This window comes from Ursus arctos, unplaced genomic scaffold (genome assembly GCF_023065955.2).
Source record: "Ursus arctos isolate Adak ecotype North America unplaced genomic scaffold, UrsArc2.0 scaffold_3, whole genome shotgun sequence".
NCBI classification, from domain to species: Eukaryota; Metazoa; Chordata; class Mammalia; order Carnivora; family Ursidae; genus Ursus; species Ursus arctos.
The window spans coordinates 51,088,336-51,103,588 of record NW_026622985.1 but is presented as its reverse complement, the minus strand read 5'-3'; the positions used below and the strand labels follow the sequence as shown (position 1 = coordinate 51,103,588).

The 15,253-nt window shown below is 40.9% G+C and overlaps 1 protein-coding gene across 3 annotated transcripts in view; it reads left to right on the top strand.

Moving 5' to 3' along the window:
* RAPGEF5 (Rap guanine nucleotide exchange factor 5) overlaps positions 1–15,253 on the top strand; it is a 235,100-nt gene that overhangs the window by 72,168 nt on the left and 147,679 nt on the right. For all 3 annotated transcript variants that reach the window (XM_057304209.1, XM_057304210.1, XM_044387067.3), the window contains exon 6: positions 3,068–3,134. In XM_057304209.1, coding sequence (XP_057160192.1) covers positions 3,068–3,134 — 67 coding nt within the window. The remainder of the gene's footprint in view (positions 1–3,067; positions 3,135–15,253) is intronic.

The following is a 15,253-nucleotide window of genomic DNA, read 5'->3' as shown; positions in this document are numbered from 1 at the left end:
GTCTTCCTTCCTGGGGTCACTGCTGGTCTCTTTCTGTCTCATGTCACTTGTCACTGCCGATTCCAGCCGGGGTTTCTCTGCTTCCCTTCTCTAACCACTGACAAACCACACAGAGCTTCTCTCTTCCTCTCCTGTTCACTGATCCCTTTGAGTAATAATGGGAAAGTAGGCAAGTATTACAGTTGATTCTTTTCTTTATTCCCCCTTGCCCTGTTTCGTTACCTGTTTTGATCTGACATGGGAGAACTTTGTCTTCACTGTATTGCACTGACCTCTATTTACTTACATAAAATCAGAATTTAATAAATGCCTTTGTTGGGGAAAGAGAGTCTGGTATTTCTGGGCATTTTGGCAGAGAGCTGGGGAGGGGACACAGTGGTGGGGAAGGAAGGAGGGTGATTGGTGTTACCCTTCCCCTTCTGTAAGCTCTTCCACTGTTTACCGGTTACCACCAGACCCGCTCCTAAGACCTTACTCTATGCCAGGTCAAATGGAGGTGCCTGCCGGTGCAGAGGGGGATAGGGCACATGAGTGGGAAAGGAAGAGTATTTCCGAATTCTAGGACTTTGAGTAGGCCGTAGGATAATCTCTGAAGATTTGGACTCTGAGAGAAGCAGGACCAGGTCTCAGTTTTAAAAAGATAATCCTGGTATTTATAGGAGATTGGGCACAAGAGGAGAATCCAGAGACAAAGAAGTTGGTTAGAAGATAGTAAAAATAATTTGTGCAAGAGAAGTAAAAGGCTTCAGTGGTGAGTGAGGCTTAATAGAGGTAAACTGAAGGAAACAGATGGAATGGCCACAGGGTGACCATGGAGCTGAGTCGTGAGAGGTGCTTATGGAACCCGCAGAGGCAGGAGGCAGTCGGAGTACAATGTCAGTTATGTTGACTTCAAGGAGACTATAGAAAATAAGGTTCCTGGAACTGCCCCCCAGCACTCCTTTGAAGGCAGATGGTAAAACAAGGTGAGCTCAGGGGAGATTCGGGGGCTGGAGAAAGACTTAAGAGCTCTGGGCATAAGTCGTGGTGGTTGTGGTGATAAAAATGGGATGAGGGCTGCAGGACAGCTCTTGGGAGGTCATCTCTGTCTTTCTTACACATACTTCCTTCAGAAACGTTTTTTGCCAAGGCATGTTTTGTGCTGGAAGAATGACCAAAGGTAGCTTTGCTCCTGAACAGGGACTAAATTATTTGTCAATGAACCATCAGCGGCTCAGCCATTACTCAGAAAGTAGCCATTATCAGTCACATACACAAGGACTTCCCCTGGAATTCGGAGTTCCTTTCAGCTGTTTGTTGAAAACACGTTCATGACGGCATCTGTGCTGGTGTGAAATACCTCATGCCTGTGAACTCATCGTTGAGCTATGTGCAGGGGTCTGAGAACCAGGAGCCGGCGTGATCAGCCCCTGCTTCACTGCAGATGCAGACGGGTGCTGAAGCCCTTGCTGGTGCCCTTGTGCCCAGTGCATTTGGCTCTTGATTTCCTGTCACATCTGTTCAGTCACCTCAGCTTAACCCTATAAACCTGGTTGGGTGGCTTAGGTTATAAAGGGTTACAAATCTTTTCTCCATAGAACGTCATGTATATGGAAACCTTGTGAATAGATCATTTTAATAATAAAGTTCATTGTTCAAAGTATTCATTTTCAGGGTAGTTTACTTTTTGGGGAATACGGGAAGTTACAATGCTCAATTTCCACTGTCTTTATCGGGCGGATAATTAGCTCACATTTCAAACACTTTGCAGCACAGGTCATTAAGGGACTTGACAAAATCAAGTCTTTGTACCCAGATCATGCCGTTCTTGTAAAGGCAAGTGGTTTACCATCCACTGCTCTGATTTACAGGGTTGTTGTTGTTGTTTTTCTATGAAAGGTTGTAAAAACATAGAAACAGGAAGCCAATGCCAGAATTGATCCGACTTGCTTTTCCCTTCTTAAAGAGCTTCTCCTTAGCCCTCCTGCCCGGCAAGGCAAGCGCTTGAGCCGGCCCTGCAGTTACCGAGATTGAAATCAATCATTGCGCTGCCCTTCGAGAACACCACCCTGCCGGGCAATTACCAGCAATCCCTCCGAGTCCACAGAAGGTGTCGAAAGGGATTGCTGTGGAGTAGATCTGGGAGACAGTTACATACATTCAGTTGGCATTAATTTTTTTTTCTTTGACCAAGCCCAGAAAAAAATGTCATTTTATAAAATTTGCTTTAAGTAGATAATTTTAGTACACCTGAAACTAAGCTAATATTGTGTGTCAAATATGCTTCAATAAAAAAAAAAGAATAGATAATTTTATATGTTAGTGTATATATTTGTGTGGTGAAAATTTTTTCATGAGTTACATTACAAAGGTGATTTCCCTAAACAGACAAACTGATCTTATACTATATTATATGTTATATGTCTCTTTAGTTATTTAGCATATGCACAATTTTCTTGGCTTCTCAACTGGGCTGTGGCATTTTCTCTTCTCTTTGTGTGTGTGTGTGTGAGAGAGAGAGAGCGAGCGAGCTCAGAGCTTTCTCAGGTATAGGCTATGGTATTTTAAAAAAAGAGTGAAGAGCTTCTGCTGCTATTGTATTGCATGTAATTCCTGTCACCATTTTAGGCCTATAATAGACCATTTCAAAACAAATCTGTTTTGGGTGAAATTCAAATGTAGTGGGAAATTCATGTGTCAGATTTTCAAAATCTGGATTTCATTTAGACTAGGAGGGAATTTTGGTACTTAACCACCTTCCATTCACATCTGTTTATGATTTAGACATGCCTATATTCGTAAATCTCCTGTATCAGAACTATTCTGTGATATCATTTGGAGACAAATAACTTGATCCTCAGGATTTAATTGGTATATTGTGAAGAGATTCCTGCTAATTGATTTTGAAGGAACAGTTGGGCTGCAACAGAGCTGGGTCTCCTGGCATTATTGACACCACCTTATTTGCATGGGTACTTTCACTCATGTATTAAACAATAATACCATTGTTTGTCATGTGTTCCCTATAACTTGGTAGATAAGCTTGAGCAGCCAAAACTAAGAGGAAATCATTCTTTGTTTTTCAAAGGTCTCATCAGAAAATCGAAGACTCAGAAGAAAGCAGTGATGAAATTCTCGCTCGTCTAACATCTGCGGTAAGGCAACCAGTTTTCCCTGCTTATGGGGGCAGAAAATCAGGAGGGCCAGGGTCTTCAAAGGAAGGCAGTTTGGGTGGCAGTGCAGAGAAACGCTTGCTCTGTGGGTGCACATCAGTGTGGGAGGCCCACGTCAAGGCAAAAGGAGACATGGCATTGACTTCCTATCCTCAGTGCAGCTTCTCCAGCAAGATCATAGATATTCCTGGTGGAAAGTTCCGGAACCGTAATGGAGACACGCTATCTGATTTTTTAAATACAGTATGACTTAACCCAGGGATTGTTGTGACCTGCCGCACAAAGGAGAAAAGACCTTATGTTTCATAAGGGGGGAAAAAAAGAATTACCTCAACCATCAAAAGGCCCGGTTGTTGGTTTCTAACATGCTAGGTTGCAGCATTTTCGGTTGTTTTCTGAAGCCACAGTCAGAGTTGGTAATTGCCTTGTTAGTTGAAGAAAAGCTCTTAATAGAAAAAGCTAGATATGGTTGCTAATCATTGAGCCCTAGTGTTTGACAGGCTCTAACTATCCTGACAAAATCTTTATCCATTGGTTTGGCTTTTTGGAAACTTTTCTAACCTCCCCAAAGATTCTTCAGTTGTGCTTTTAACTGCATTATGGAAATGGTAATTGCTGAAAATCGTGCTGGATGGGGTTGTATACGTGGATGAAACTGATCTTTCACAGAGTTTCATACACCAGGTCTTAGGATCTGCACACAGCTTGAAAGTTAAAAGTTGCCTTTCCTACTCTTCTAGAATGTAGCTTAGAAAAGTAGTTGTTGACTAAATACAGTGATTGGTGCTATAAAGCTTCATGTGAAATGGACTCCTGACAGCATGTTAAGAAAAAATATTTAATGTGACCTTTGTAGTTTTTTATTTAACCTTTTTTTAAATTGAGGCATACTTGACATACAACATACGTTAATTTCAGGTGTATAACCTGATGATTTGGTATTTGTATATATGTTGTGAAATGATCACCACAATAAGTGCAGTTAGCATCCATCACCTCACATAGTTACAGAATATTTTTTCTTGTGATGTGGACTTTTAAGATTTGCTCTCTTAGCAACTTTTAAATATACAGTAGTCACCATGCAGTACAGTACATCCCAGGACTTATTTTATTACTGGAAGTCTACCTTATGACAACCTTTACCCATTGTGCCGACGCCTGAACTTCTCATCTCTGGCAACTGCCAATCTGTTCCATATATCTATGCACTTGTTTTTACTGTTGCTGTTATTATTGTTTTCAGATTACACATATATGTGAGATCATATGCTATTTCTCTTTCTCCGATTTATTTCACTTAGCAAAATGCCTCAAGTTCCATCCATGTTGTCACCAATGGCAAGATCTCATTCTTTTTTATCTCAAAGTAGTTTTCTAGTGTGTGTGTGTGTGTGTGTGTGTGTGTGCACGCACATGTGTGTGTATATCCCATCTATTTTTTCTCTTCATCCATTGATGGACACAGGTTATCTCCGTATCTTGGCTGTTGTGAATAATGCTGCAGTGAACATAGGAGTGCATATATCTTTTAGTGTTCTTGTTTTCTTTGGATAAATACCCAGAGATGGAATTGTTGGATCATATAGTAGTTCTGTTTTTAATTTTTTGAGGCACCTCCATACTGTTTTCCAGAGTGGCTACACCAATTTACGTTCTCACAAACAGTGCACAACAGTTCCCTTTTCTCGATACCCTCTCCAACATTGTTATTTCTTGTCTTTTTGATTACCGCCATTTGGACAGGTGGGAGGCAATATCTCACTGTGGTTTTGATTTGCGTTTCCCTGACAATTAGTGCTGTTGAGCATCTTTTCAAGTACCTGTTGGCCGTCTTTTGTCTTCTTGGGGAAAATGTGCTTTCAGGTCTTCTGCCCATTTTTCAGTTGGATTGTTTGGTTTTTGCTATTGACTTATATTAGTTCTTTATATGTTTCGATAGATATGACTTGTAAATATTTATCAGATATATGACCTGCAAATATTCCCATTTAACAGTTGCCTTTTCATTTTGTTGGTGGTTTCCTTTTGCTGTACAGAAACTTTTTAATTTGATATAGTCCCACTTACCGATTTTTGCTTTTGCTTTTTTGCTTTTGGTATTGGATCCAAAAAACCTTTGCCAAGACCAATGTCAGGGAGGTTACCACCTATATTGTCTTCTAAGAGTTTTATGTTGTTTCAGGTCTTACAGTCAAGTGTTTAATCCATTTTGAATTTATTTTGTGTATGATGTTTGATTCTTCTGCGTGCAGCTGTCCAGTTTTTCCAGCACCATTTATTAGGAGATCATACTTTGTTCATTGTATATTCTTGGCTCCTTTGTCATACATTAATTGACCATATATGCATGGGTTTATTTCTGACCTCTGTTCTCTTCCATTGATCTGTGTGTCTGTTTTTATGCCAATACCGTAGTGTTTTGATTACTGTAGCTTTGTGATCCAGTTTGAAATCAGGGAGCATGATGCCTCCAGCTTTATTTTTCTTTCTCAAGATTGCTTTGACTTTTTGGGCTCTTTTATGGTTCCATACAAATTTTAGAATTCTTATCCTATTTCTGTGAAAAATGCCTTTGGAGTTTTGATAGGGATTGCACTGAATCTGTAGAGCATGTAGTATAAAATATTGACCAGAGAGGAGTGCCTGTTGTGTGCAGTCCTAACAGCCATCTGTTTAGAAAACACTCACTATGGACCAATTACTGTGTTAAACATTCTGTGTGTTTGTACATACACATACATACACATTCTGTTAAACTTCACAACAACCCTATGAAATAGGTGGCGTTATCTGGCTTGTGAAGGTTAAGTAAGTTGCCCAAGGTCACTCACCTCAAAAAGAGCAAAGCCAGAGTCTGAACTCAGAATTTTCTATTCCCTGATCATGTTTCCTTAACTACTGTGCCTCATTTTTTTGTAATGTAGTATATTATTGGGATAGTTTCAGAAGCAGTGAAGCCCTGTGACATGTTTCCTACAGTCATACCAGGAAGACAAGTACATTCAGAGAGTTCAGGTACAAAGCGAGTGGCAACTGAGCACTGAATATAGTGGTGTATAGACAGTAGGTTCAGGAGCAGTAACAGCTTCATCCAAGAGACTTGAACTACCATGGAAGGCAGTCAGGATTTGAACATGTGGTAATTAGGAGGACGTGTACTCTAGCAATGGGGTTTCTTGTGTGCAGATGGAGGAATGAGAAAGTAGAAAGAGCCAACTGGTTAGAGAAGAAGCTCCTAGTTAAGCAAAGTGAAAGACTTTTTGAACAACAGATTAACAAAATGAAATAGACACGTAAGAAAAAAGAAAGATGAGGGGCACCTGGCTCAGTCAGTAGAGCACGCAACTCTTGGTCTAGGGGTTGTGAGACCAAGCCCCACATTGGGCATCGAGCTTACTTAAGAAAAGAAAAAAAAAGAAAAAAGAAGATGAGTTGGAGGTGGGGATACTGATTGAGAGGCTGCCAAAAACCCACTTTATTGTGTTTTTTGTGGGAACCAAAAGAAAAATGAGTTCAAAAAGGAGCACAAAGAATTTTTAAAAAATCAGTAGGACTAGGTAAAGGTAGAAGAGGAGTCAGAATGGAAAAGTGATGATACTCTTAAGAAGTTGAGTAAAATATCTGGAAGGAGACATGGAGTTGGGACATGCTGAGTTTGAGGACAAAGAAATGTAAAATATGCAGGTGTTCAAGAAGCACCTGGAGATGTGAATCTGAAGCTTAGAGAGGTCAGGGCCAAAGTTAGAGGGACCAGTCGCAGAGAGACTGGCAGTTGAAGAGCATACTTGGGAAACGTTCAAAGATAGGACATGGAAACATGAACATCTTTGAGTAGGAGATAAAGCTGATTATGGGCCTCCATCTCTTGCTTACTTAAGACCGACGTCCAAAACAAACCCAATCAGGCTGTTTCTCTTTCTTTAAATTTTCATGGTGGAAACTGTAGAGATAAGAAAACACAAATATCTTCCCTGGGCTTGACTGAAATTTGTGATTTTGTTCCCAGAGTGTAATTGTCGAGCCACTGAGGTCATGTAAGTTAGGCTACATTGTGATTTATGTGTATTAGATGCCTGTTTGGTGGGATGGGTACATTAGTGGCATTTCCAGAAGGACAAGGGGGCACGTGGTGTGGCGTGCTGCGCTGCTTGGTCCAGTGAAGTCAGCCATCACTTAGATGGTGAAGAAGAACAGTGCTGAGCATCTGCAATAAAACACTAGCCTGGTAGTGGTAGCGATGGGGAGTTTGTGGACATATCTTGAGAGATGAATTAAAATTACAGATCAAGGGGCACCTGGCGGGCTCAGTCAGTAGAGCGTGTGACTCTTGATCTTGGGGTTGTGAGTTTGAGCGCCCCCGTTAGGTGTGGAGATTACTTAAAATCTTTTTTTAAAAATGACAAATCAACTGTGCTGAATTTAGGAAGAAAGATCAGTGAGGAAGAGGGCAAAACCTAAAACTCTGGGACCATTAACTAGACACTCTTACTCCCTTACATTCCCTCTAAAAGCTGATTTGGTTTATCATTCTCATCAGTTTCAATTTCTCTGTATGTTACTGCTCTATCCCCTTGCTCATTTTCTTCAGTTCATCCAACTTTATCATAGAAGCTCTGCATATGATGCTTTTAATGGAATTTCTAAATTCCTTCTCGTAGGGTACAGTATCACTCCTCTAAGAAATACCACTGAGCTGAAAAAAAATTCTAACCCAAATTATAAATGGAGTGTCGGCTACAAGTTCTCGAAGACCTTGAAGCAAGTAAATCCCCTCCAAAGTGAAAATGCATGCTAGGATATATAACGTTTAGTGAAAGTGTTAGAGAAAAAGAAACCTGCTATGAAATTTCTTTTAACATCTCTCTAGGAACAAAAAACATGGTTATAACTGCCTGCTGCCCATTATCAGTGTCACAAAACACTCTTCCCTGCTCAGTGTCCATAAGTTGTGATGTAACTCCATCAGTTTTCACATCACCTGTGAAGTTCTCTCATGATTTCTAGCATTCTTTGTAGTTAATGTCTTTTTTTTTTTTTTTTTTTTAATTTTATTCACTTATTTGACAGAGAGAGAGACAGCCAGAGAGAGAGGGAACACAGGCAGGGGGAGTGGGAGAGGAAGAAGCAGGCTTCCAGCAGAGGAGCCCGATGTGGGGCTCGATCCTAGAACACCGGGATCACGCCCTGAGCCGAAGGCAGATGCTTAACGACTGAGCCACCCAGGTGCCCCTGTAGTTAAAGTCTTGCTCTCACTTTCTTTCCATTTGGGGTTCTACTTTCTGGGTAGAACAGATCTAGTTTACTCTCATTCACTAAGACCTGTGCAGAACTTAGGCCTTTGTCTGATTCTTCTCCCAATTTGTCTTTTCCTTAGAGTTGTCTTGGGAAATACTTGTTACAGGGGCATGAGGAACTGCATCTCAATAAACAGGCAGCTATCATCCAGTGCCTGATGGAACTCAAGGATGCGGACTTTTCAAGATGCTCTGTCTTGCTGCTCTCTCCTTCCTCTGCTGTTGCCTGTTCGTGTGTTCTGCTTTTGCCTATTTGGATCTCTTCTCCTTTGCCATCTCACCTGAAGCTCAGTCATTTTCTCTAAGGATGTGCCTTTTACAGGACTCTGTTCATGCCCTTTCTGGGTCTGGGAAGCATGTAATGTGGCTGGGATTCCCTGCATTTTCCTTCGTGATGAATCTACACACGGGGTTTGGTACTTGACGTTGGAGGATTCCCTTTTTGACGGTAGTATCTGAAGATAACAGTGACAGCTTTTTCAACTGGAAACTTTCAAGATGGTACCAGTTCAGGAAGCCGAAATAGCATGGGATTTGGGTTTTGATGAACTTTAGAAAGTTAGAATTCTCTTAAGAGGTTGTGTGCCAAGTTAGCAAGGTTTGGAGATAATCTTAGGTTAGTGAGCGTGGGGAAGACTCAGTCACATTTAGTACATGGGGAGCACAACCCAGTGATGATTTTTACCATATTTAGAGAGAAATTTTTTAAAACGCTGAAATGCTTGTTTCCACTCACCCTTTTTCCTGGCTATCTGCCTCTCCCCTTCTGGGGAGCGGAGAAATGGAGTGTAGTTAATCTCCCTTTTCTTAGTCTATCACAGACCTGAGCGGGCATGTTTGCTCAGAGCATAAAAGTAAGTTAATCCCCTGGGGAATGACTAACCTGTCCGACTGCTACAGGATCGTGAACATCTTGTTACCTTATGTTTCTTATCTGTAGGGAACATAAAATTCCTACTTGGAATCCTTACCTTGGCTCCGATTTTTCCCAGGGCTTAAGAGCTACTGTGTGATTTGGGGAAAGGCCAAGTAGATTGAGTTTTGAGACAAAGTGTCAGGGGAGGCGGGAGAAGACGGACCTGGTTTCAAAGATCATCAGAAAGGCACCAGAGGAATTGTAGCACATCTTGGGCACAGTATTCACTGTTCTTGTTATTTATAAGGAGCCCTGGGACTTGTCAGTACCTTTCCTCGTTATTCTTTAGAGCTACCCTCGTCCACTAGAGTGTCCACAGGGCCTCGGGCTATGGATTGTAGGTCTCGGGAACCGCATGGACAGCTGCAGTTTTGCTCAGGGAGGACCTCACAGTGACGCTTCACCAAGCCGTGACTGTCAGTACTTGAAGAGGCCGCTGAATAGTAGATCACTCTCCTTTGTCCATAAAAAATGCTTATGTGTTTTGTATCTATTGCACATCAAAATGGTTTTCTTCATCCTGGGAATGGATCCCGAAATGCCACATGCACACACACACAACGTTTTAACATTAATTACTAAGTTATCTCTATTTCTAAAGAAACCATCTGCCATACTCAGATTATGTGGTCATTTAACTCTAGCCTTGGTGAGCAGCATAATACATGCTGTTTTGCCTACTGAAATGATGCCAGTGAGGGGATATTTATTTAAAAGCGTTTGTTCAGAAAGGTGTGGGTGTATAGAACCCATTCAAGAATAAAACAGGTCTCATCAAATCCCTTCTGAATAGAAGTGTGTGTATGTGTGTGTGTGTGTGTGTGTGTGTGTGTGTACACGTGCGCATTCATGTATATTATGGTATTTGGTTCTCTCTTCCCAAGGTGAGGAAAATTATTTTGATATGCAATACACATAGAAAACATAGACATTTTTAATCGACAAGGAATGGAAATACACCATTCAGCTATCAGTTTCTATGCTGAGAGTCATGGGTTTGTAAAATGTTACTGTGAAGTCTTATCTGAGGGAAGTTGAAAGAGTTTAAAAAGGATGATTCATGAACATTTCGTATTGGCCGCTGCTTTGTGCACTTGTTTAAAATAGAACATCTTATAGTTGCTTAGAGGAAGTGCAATTTTGCATCCTTAAGGCAACATTATAGCTTTATACATTATGTCCATACATGCAGAAGGACCACGAGGCATATAAAAGAGTGAAAATTACTTGAGTTTTTGGTGATGATTGAATAAGGTAGATTTTGACTTAGTTCCTGTTATTTTATATTGTTTAGAGCTTAAGTATATAATGAAATTTTATGTGAATATGTGGTAGAGATAATGTGAATTCCAGTGCTATATTTGTAAATGTCAAAATCATGGTAAAGCTGGTAGTGAGTTGTCCTTACTGTGCTTATGTTTGCAGTTCTCTTTTATTTATCTGACACTTGGATTGTTTGGTTTGAACATAAGGACTTTGCAATTTAAAAAAATTCCAGAATAGAAAAAAATTTCCATAATGGAACCATTCATTAGTAACTCATTATTAACTTAAGTGTTTATTAGTTCCTAGGTTATTTTTCTTGTATGTATACTTTTTACAAAAAAAAAAAAAAAGACCCTTTTATTTTGTGGTCTGTACTTTTCACCGAATATGTTTTCAGTGCTGAAAAGCTCCTCCTATGGCATTTTTGTGGTTCTAAAGTATCATGTTCCATGGATTTTTCATTATGTCCTGTTCTGGGCATTGTGGTTATTTTCAATCTTTTGCTGTTATAAACAATGTAGAGATGAAATTCTGTGTGGGGGAAATTATTAAAGAAACTTGCTTGCAGATGTCATTTATTAGCATGCTGTTGATTTAAGAAGACCAAGTGAGAAATGGGTGAAAGGCTAAGACTGGCTAATATTTATTGAGTTCTGACCTTGTGCAGGCATTCTGCTAATGCTTTTCATGCACTGTCATATTTCATTCTCCCAGAGCAAGATGTATTATCATTCACATTAGAGAGATGGAGCGTTTAAGACAAGAAATATTGGGGCACCTGGGTGGCTCAGTCAGTTGAGCATCCGACTCTTGATTTCCGGCTCAGGTCGCAATCTCAGGGTCGTGAGATGAAGCCCCAAGGCTGGGGGGGGGGGGTGGTCCTGGCTCAGCAGGGAGTCTGCTTGAGATTCTCTCCCTCCGTCTCCCTTGGCCCCTCCCCTCGCTCTCTCTCTCTCACTCTCAAATAAATACATCAATCTTAAAAAAAAAAAGGAAGTATTAAGAGTCCACATTAATTTAAAGTAACAGTTTAGGGTTCAAAAAGCAATTTTCCACATTATCTTCATTTAAAATACTTCATAGTTACTAAATAGGTCTCAACAAGGTGGGTATGGGATTTGATTTTAGAATTCTCTTCTTATTTAAATAGTATTATGAAATGAGATCTATGAAGTTACATTAAATAGTATTTTAATTTTTAACTTGTTAGGAATCATTCAGTACTGGTAAACACGGCTGCATAGTTTAGCAATTGAGAAATTCATTCAGACTGGTTCTTAAGGTCTTCTGGTTCTATTGTGTGAACTCGGAGGTTCGCTCAGAGGTTAATCACGTTCCAGAACTAGGCAGTATTGGCAAGTTATGACAAGGCCCTCAAAAGTGTCCAGGGATAATTTTTTGGAAGGCTCTGAGGATCTGTGTTACTATTCTTCGGTAGAGAGAATGGTCTTCCAAAGATGAATACATTACTTGGCACCTGCAAATATTACATTACATAGCAAAAGAGATTTTGCAGTTACAATTAAGGCTTCAGACCTGGATTGTCTGCATGGACCCAGTCTAATCACATGAGCCCTTAAAGACAGAGATGTTGGTCTGGCAGGAGTCAAAGAGAAACAGCAGAAGAGAAGGTAAGAAAGAATCCTTGCTGGACCCTGGCATGGCTGGAAGTGAAAGTAGGATCCAATGTATGAGGACCATAGAAAGGTCTCGGGGGCTCGGGGCAGGCTGCCGGGGTCCAGCAAGGAAACAGCTGCCTCAGTTTTACAGATGCAAGAACTAGATTCTGCCGACAACCTGAATAAGCCTGGAAGCATCTTCTGTTCCAGAGCCGCCAGTAAGGAGTACAGCGGTGCCCATACCTTGGTTTTGGCCTCGTTGAGTGTCTAAGCAGAGGATCCAGTTGAGCCCCACTAGACCCAGACTCCTGACGTTTGGAAATGGATGATAAGTGGATGTCATTTTAAGCCAGTTAATCGGTGGTAGTTTGCAGTGGCAGAAATACAAAATAAACACACCTTCCTCGTTGAGTCATAGCCACCATCCCTTGTTCATAAAAGAGCAATTAATCTCTCATACATCCCAAGCTGCCAGGCCAGAGCTGGTTCAGTTCGTGGATACCTGTGGAGTTTGAAAGTGAATTTCTAAAACTTAATTCTGTCCTTCATACATTTATGAAATCTTCAAAATTCTGTGGACATTTACAAGTTGATTCTTTTTTTTTTTTTTTAAAGATTTTATTTTATTCGACAGAGATAGAGAGAGCCAGCGAGAGAGGGAACACAAGCAGGGGGAGTGGGAGAGGAAGAAGCAGGCTCATAGCAGAGGAGCCTGATGTGGGGCTCGATCCCATAACGCCGGGATCACGCCCTGAGCCGAAGGCAGACGCTTAACCGCTGTGCCACCCAGGCGCCCCTACAAGTTGATTCTTAAAATATAGAAAATACAAACACTTTAAACAGTGTTCACAACTTTTCAGTGAAACCTATCCGTCCTTTTATGTGCATCACAGCGGAGCAGGGGCTAGGTAAGTAGAATGCGATAAGCAGGGGCAACACTGGTTGTCAAGGGGTATAATTCAGGTGGGAAGAAGGGGCTTAAGCATGTGAAGTAGTAAAGTAATTAAGGACTGGATCCTTATATTTATTGGTAAGCTCAACTATATTAGTTATAATAATAATATGATGATGATAGTGCCAGGCACTGTTCCAGGTGCTTTAGGTGTTAACGAGTTTGAGTCTAAAACAATCCTCTGAGGTGTAGAGGGCTATGACTCCACCCCACAAACGGCGATCCTAGAACTTCTTCCAAAGTTGACATAAAATAAATGGAGATCTCCTTCTCCTATTTCAGGCTTTTGGATCTTAAGCTCTGAATCTGTTCTTCCGGGGAGCCCTCCCATGTTGCAATTTTTATAGATGGACTTCCTGATTGAAAAGGGTTTTAGTTGATCTCAATTCATCTGACTACAGGTGTTTCTAATGTAACATCCATACAAATAGGAGACCCCTGGAATTTCTGGGACGTGACCGGTGTTACAGTTACACTGTTGCCGCAGTTGAGAACTTTACCTCCGAAAAGCACAATGATAGAGAAAAGGCATTTTACCATGTAAGGATGGACATGTAATAAGGAATAAAAGAAATTAGTTTGCAACTTATATTATGTCCTTAAGGATAACTTTGTTAAATAAACTCTAAATCCACTGAAGAATTATTTAAATGTGGTTTAGATTGAAAATGCTCTGGACTTACTAGAAAATGGAAAAAATAATGAAACGTAAAAACTAAAGATAGAAATGAAGTGAACATGTGATTTTTCTTGGTTATTATAACTAAAATCAGAATGTCCAGCATATCATTGTTAACTTAAAATGCATTTCATATATATGATATTTTTATTCGTCAAGAAATTCATGCTGTTCCCGGGGCGCCTGGGTGGCACGGTGGTTAAGCGTCTGCCTTCGGCTCAGGGCGTGATCCCTGCGTTGTGGGATCGAGCCCCACATCAGGCTCCTCTGCTGTGAGCCTGCTTCTTCCTCTCCCACTTCCCCTGCTTGTGTTCCCTCTCTCACTGGCTGTCTCTATCTCTGTTGAATAAATAAATAAAATCTTTAAAAAAAAAAAAAAAGAAATTCATGCTGTCCAGCAGTGAGGGCTTTGGGGAAATCACTGATCAGAAGATGTAAGAGCAGTTTTGAAGGCTGAAGGAGCAGACACACCTGCTCTTCGGGGAACATGGTAGTGCTGTTAGCTTGCTCTTTTCAGATTTCTTTCAACCAGTACCTCTGTAGCTTCTCCTGCAATTTGTGTCATGAAATTGATGAGATTTCGAAGAAAAGGCCCCCAGCAGTTATTTTTCATCTGTTTAAGATTTGTCCCACCTTTATCTCTGTTGGGGGGGTTAGATGGCTGTGACATCACCAACTTTTCAACTGTAAGCTGACAGATACCACTACCTCCAGGAGGCCTCTGCAAGCAGAGGCCTTGTTCTCTCTGGGTAGTGAATGATTTTGAAAGGAGGCATTGGTAAAACTAATCTATAGAACAGTCCTTTAGTGTGAGTGCTTTTGATCTTTACCTTCCCCTGTAAAGCATCCTCTCCAGAAGCTCACATGGTAGACCACTTCCATGGTGGATAGCTCTGATGATTTGAAAGCTCTTAGAACTAAAACATACCTTTTTGTAACTTGACTCCATTGGTCTGAATTTTACCTTCAACTTTTCAAATATCTGAAGCTCATGATCCTGTTCCCCCTAATTCTTTTCTTCTTTACAGCAACTACAGACACTTCACTTCTTCCTTGACCACAAACGTACATACTGTGAGTGGTACCAAGAACCAGGGTCAGAATGATGAGTAAAGGAGTTCATTTCAGGGGGCTTATAATAAACTATTGGGGACCCCCAACTGAAGGGGAGATTTCACTAGCCTGTTATAGCCTTATAATTGAGGTAAATGTTATTGGGGTATAAGCAGGGAGGATGTGACCCCATTGGGGGAGGTGGGTAGCACTCGAGAGAAGACAGTAACTAAGGTGGGCCCTGAAGGACAAGTAAGTGACAGTCACACAAAGTGGGGAGTTGGAGAGGTATTCCAGACAGAAGAACATGTGGAAAGGC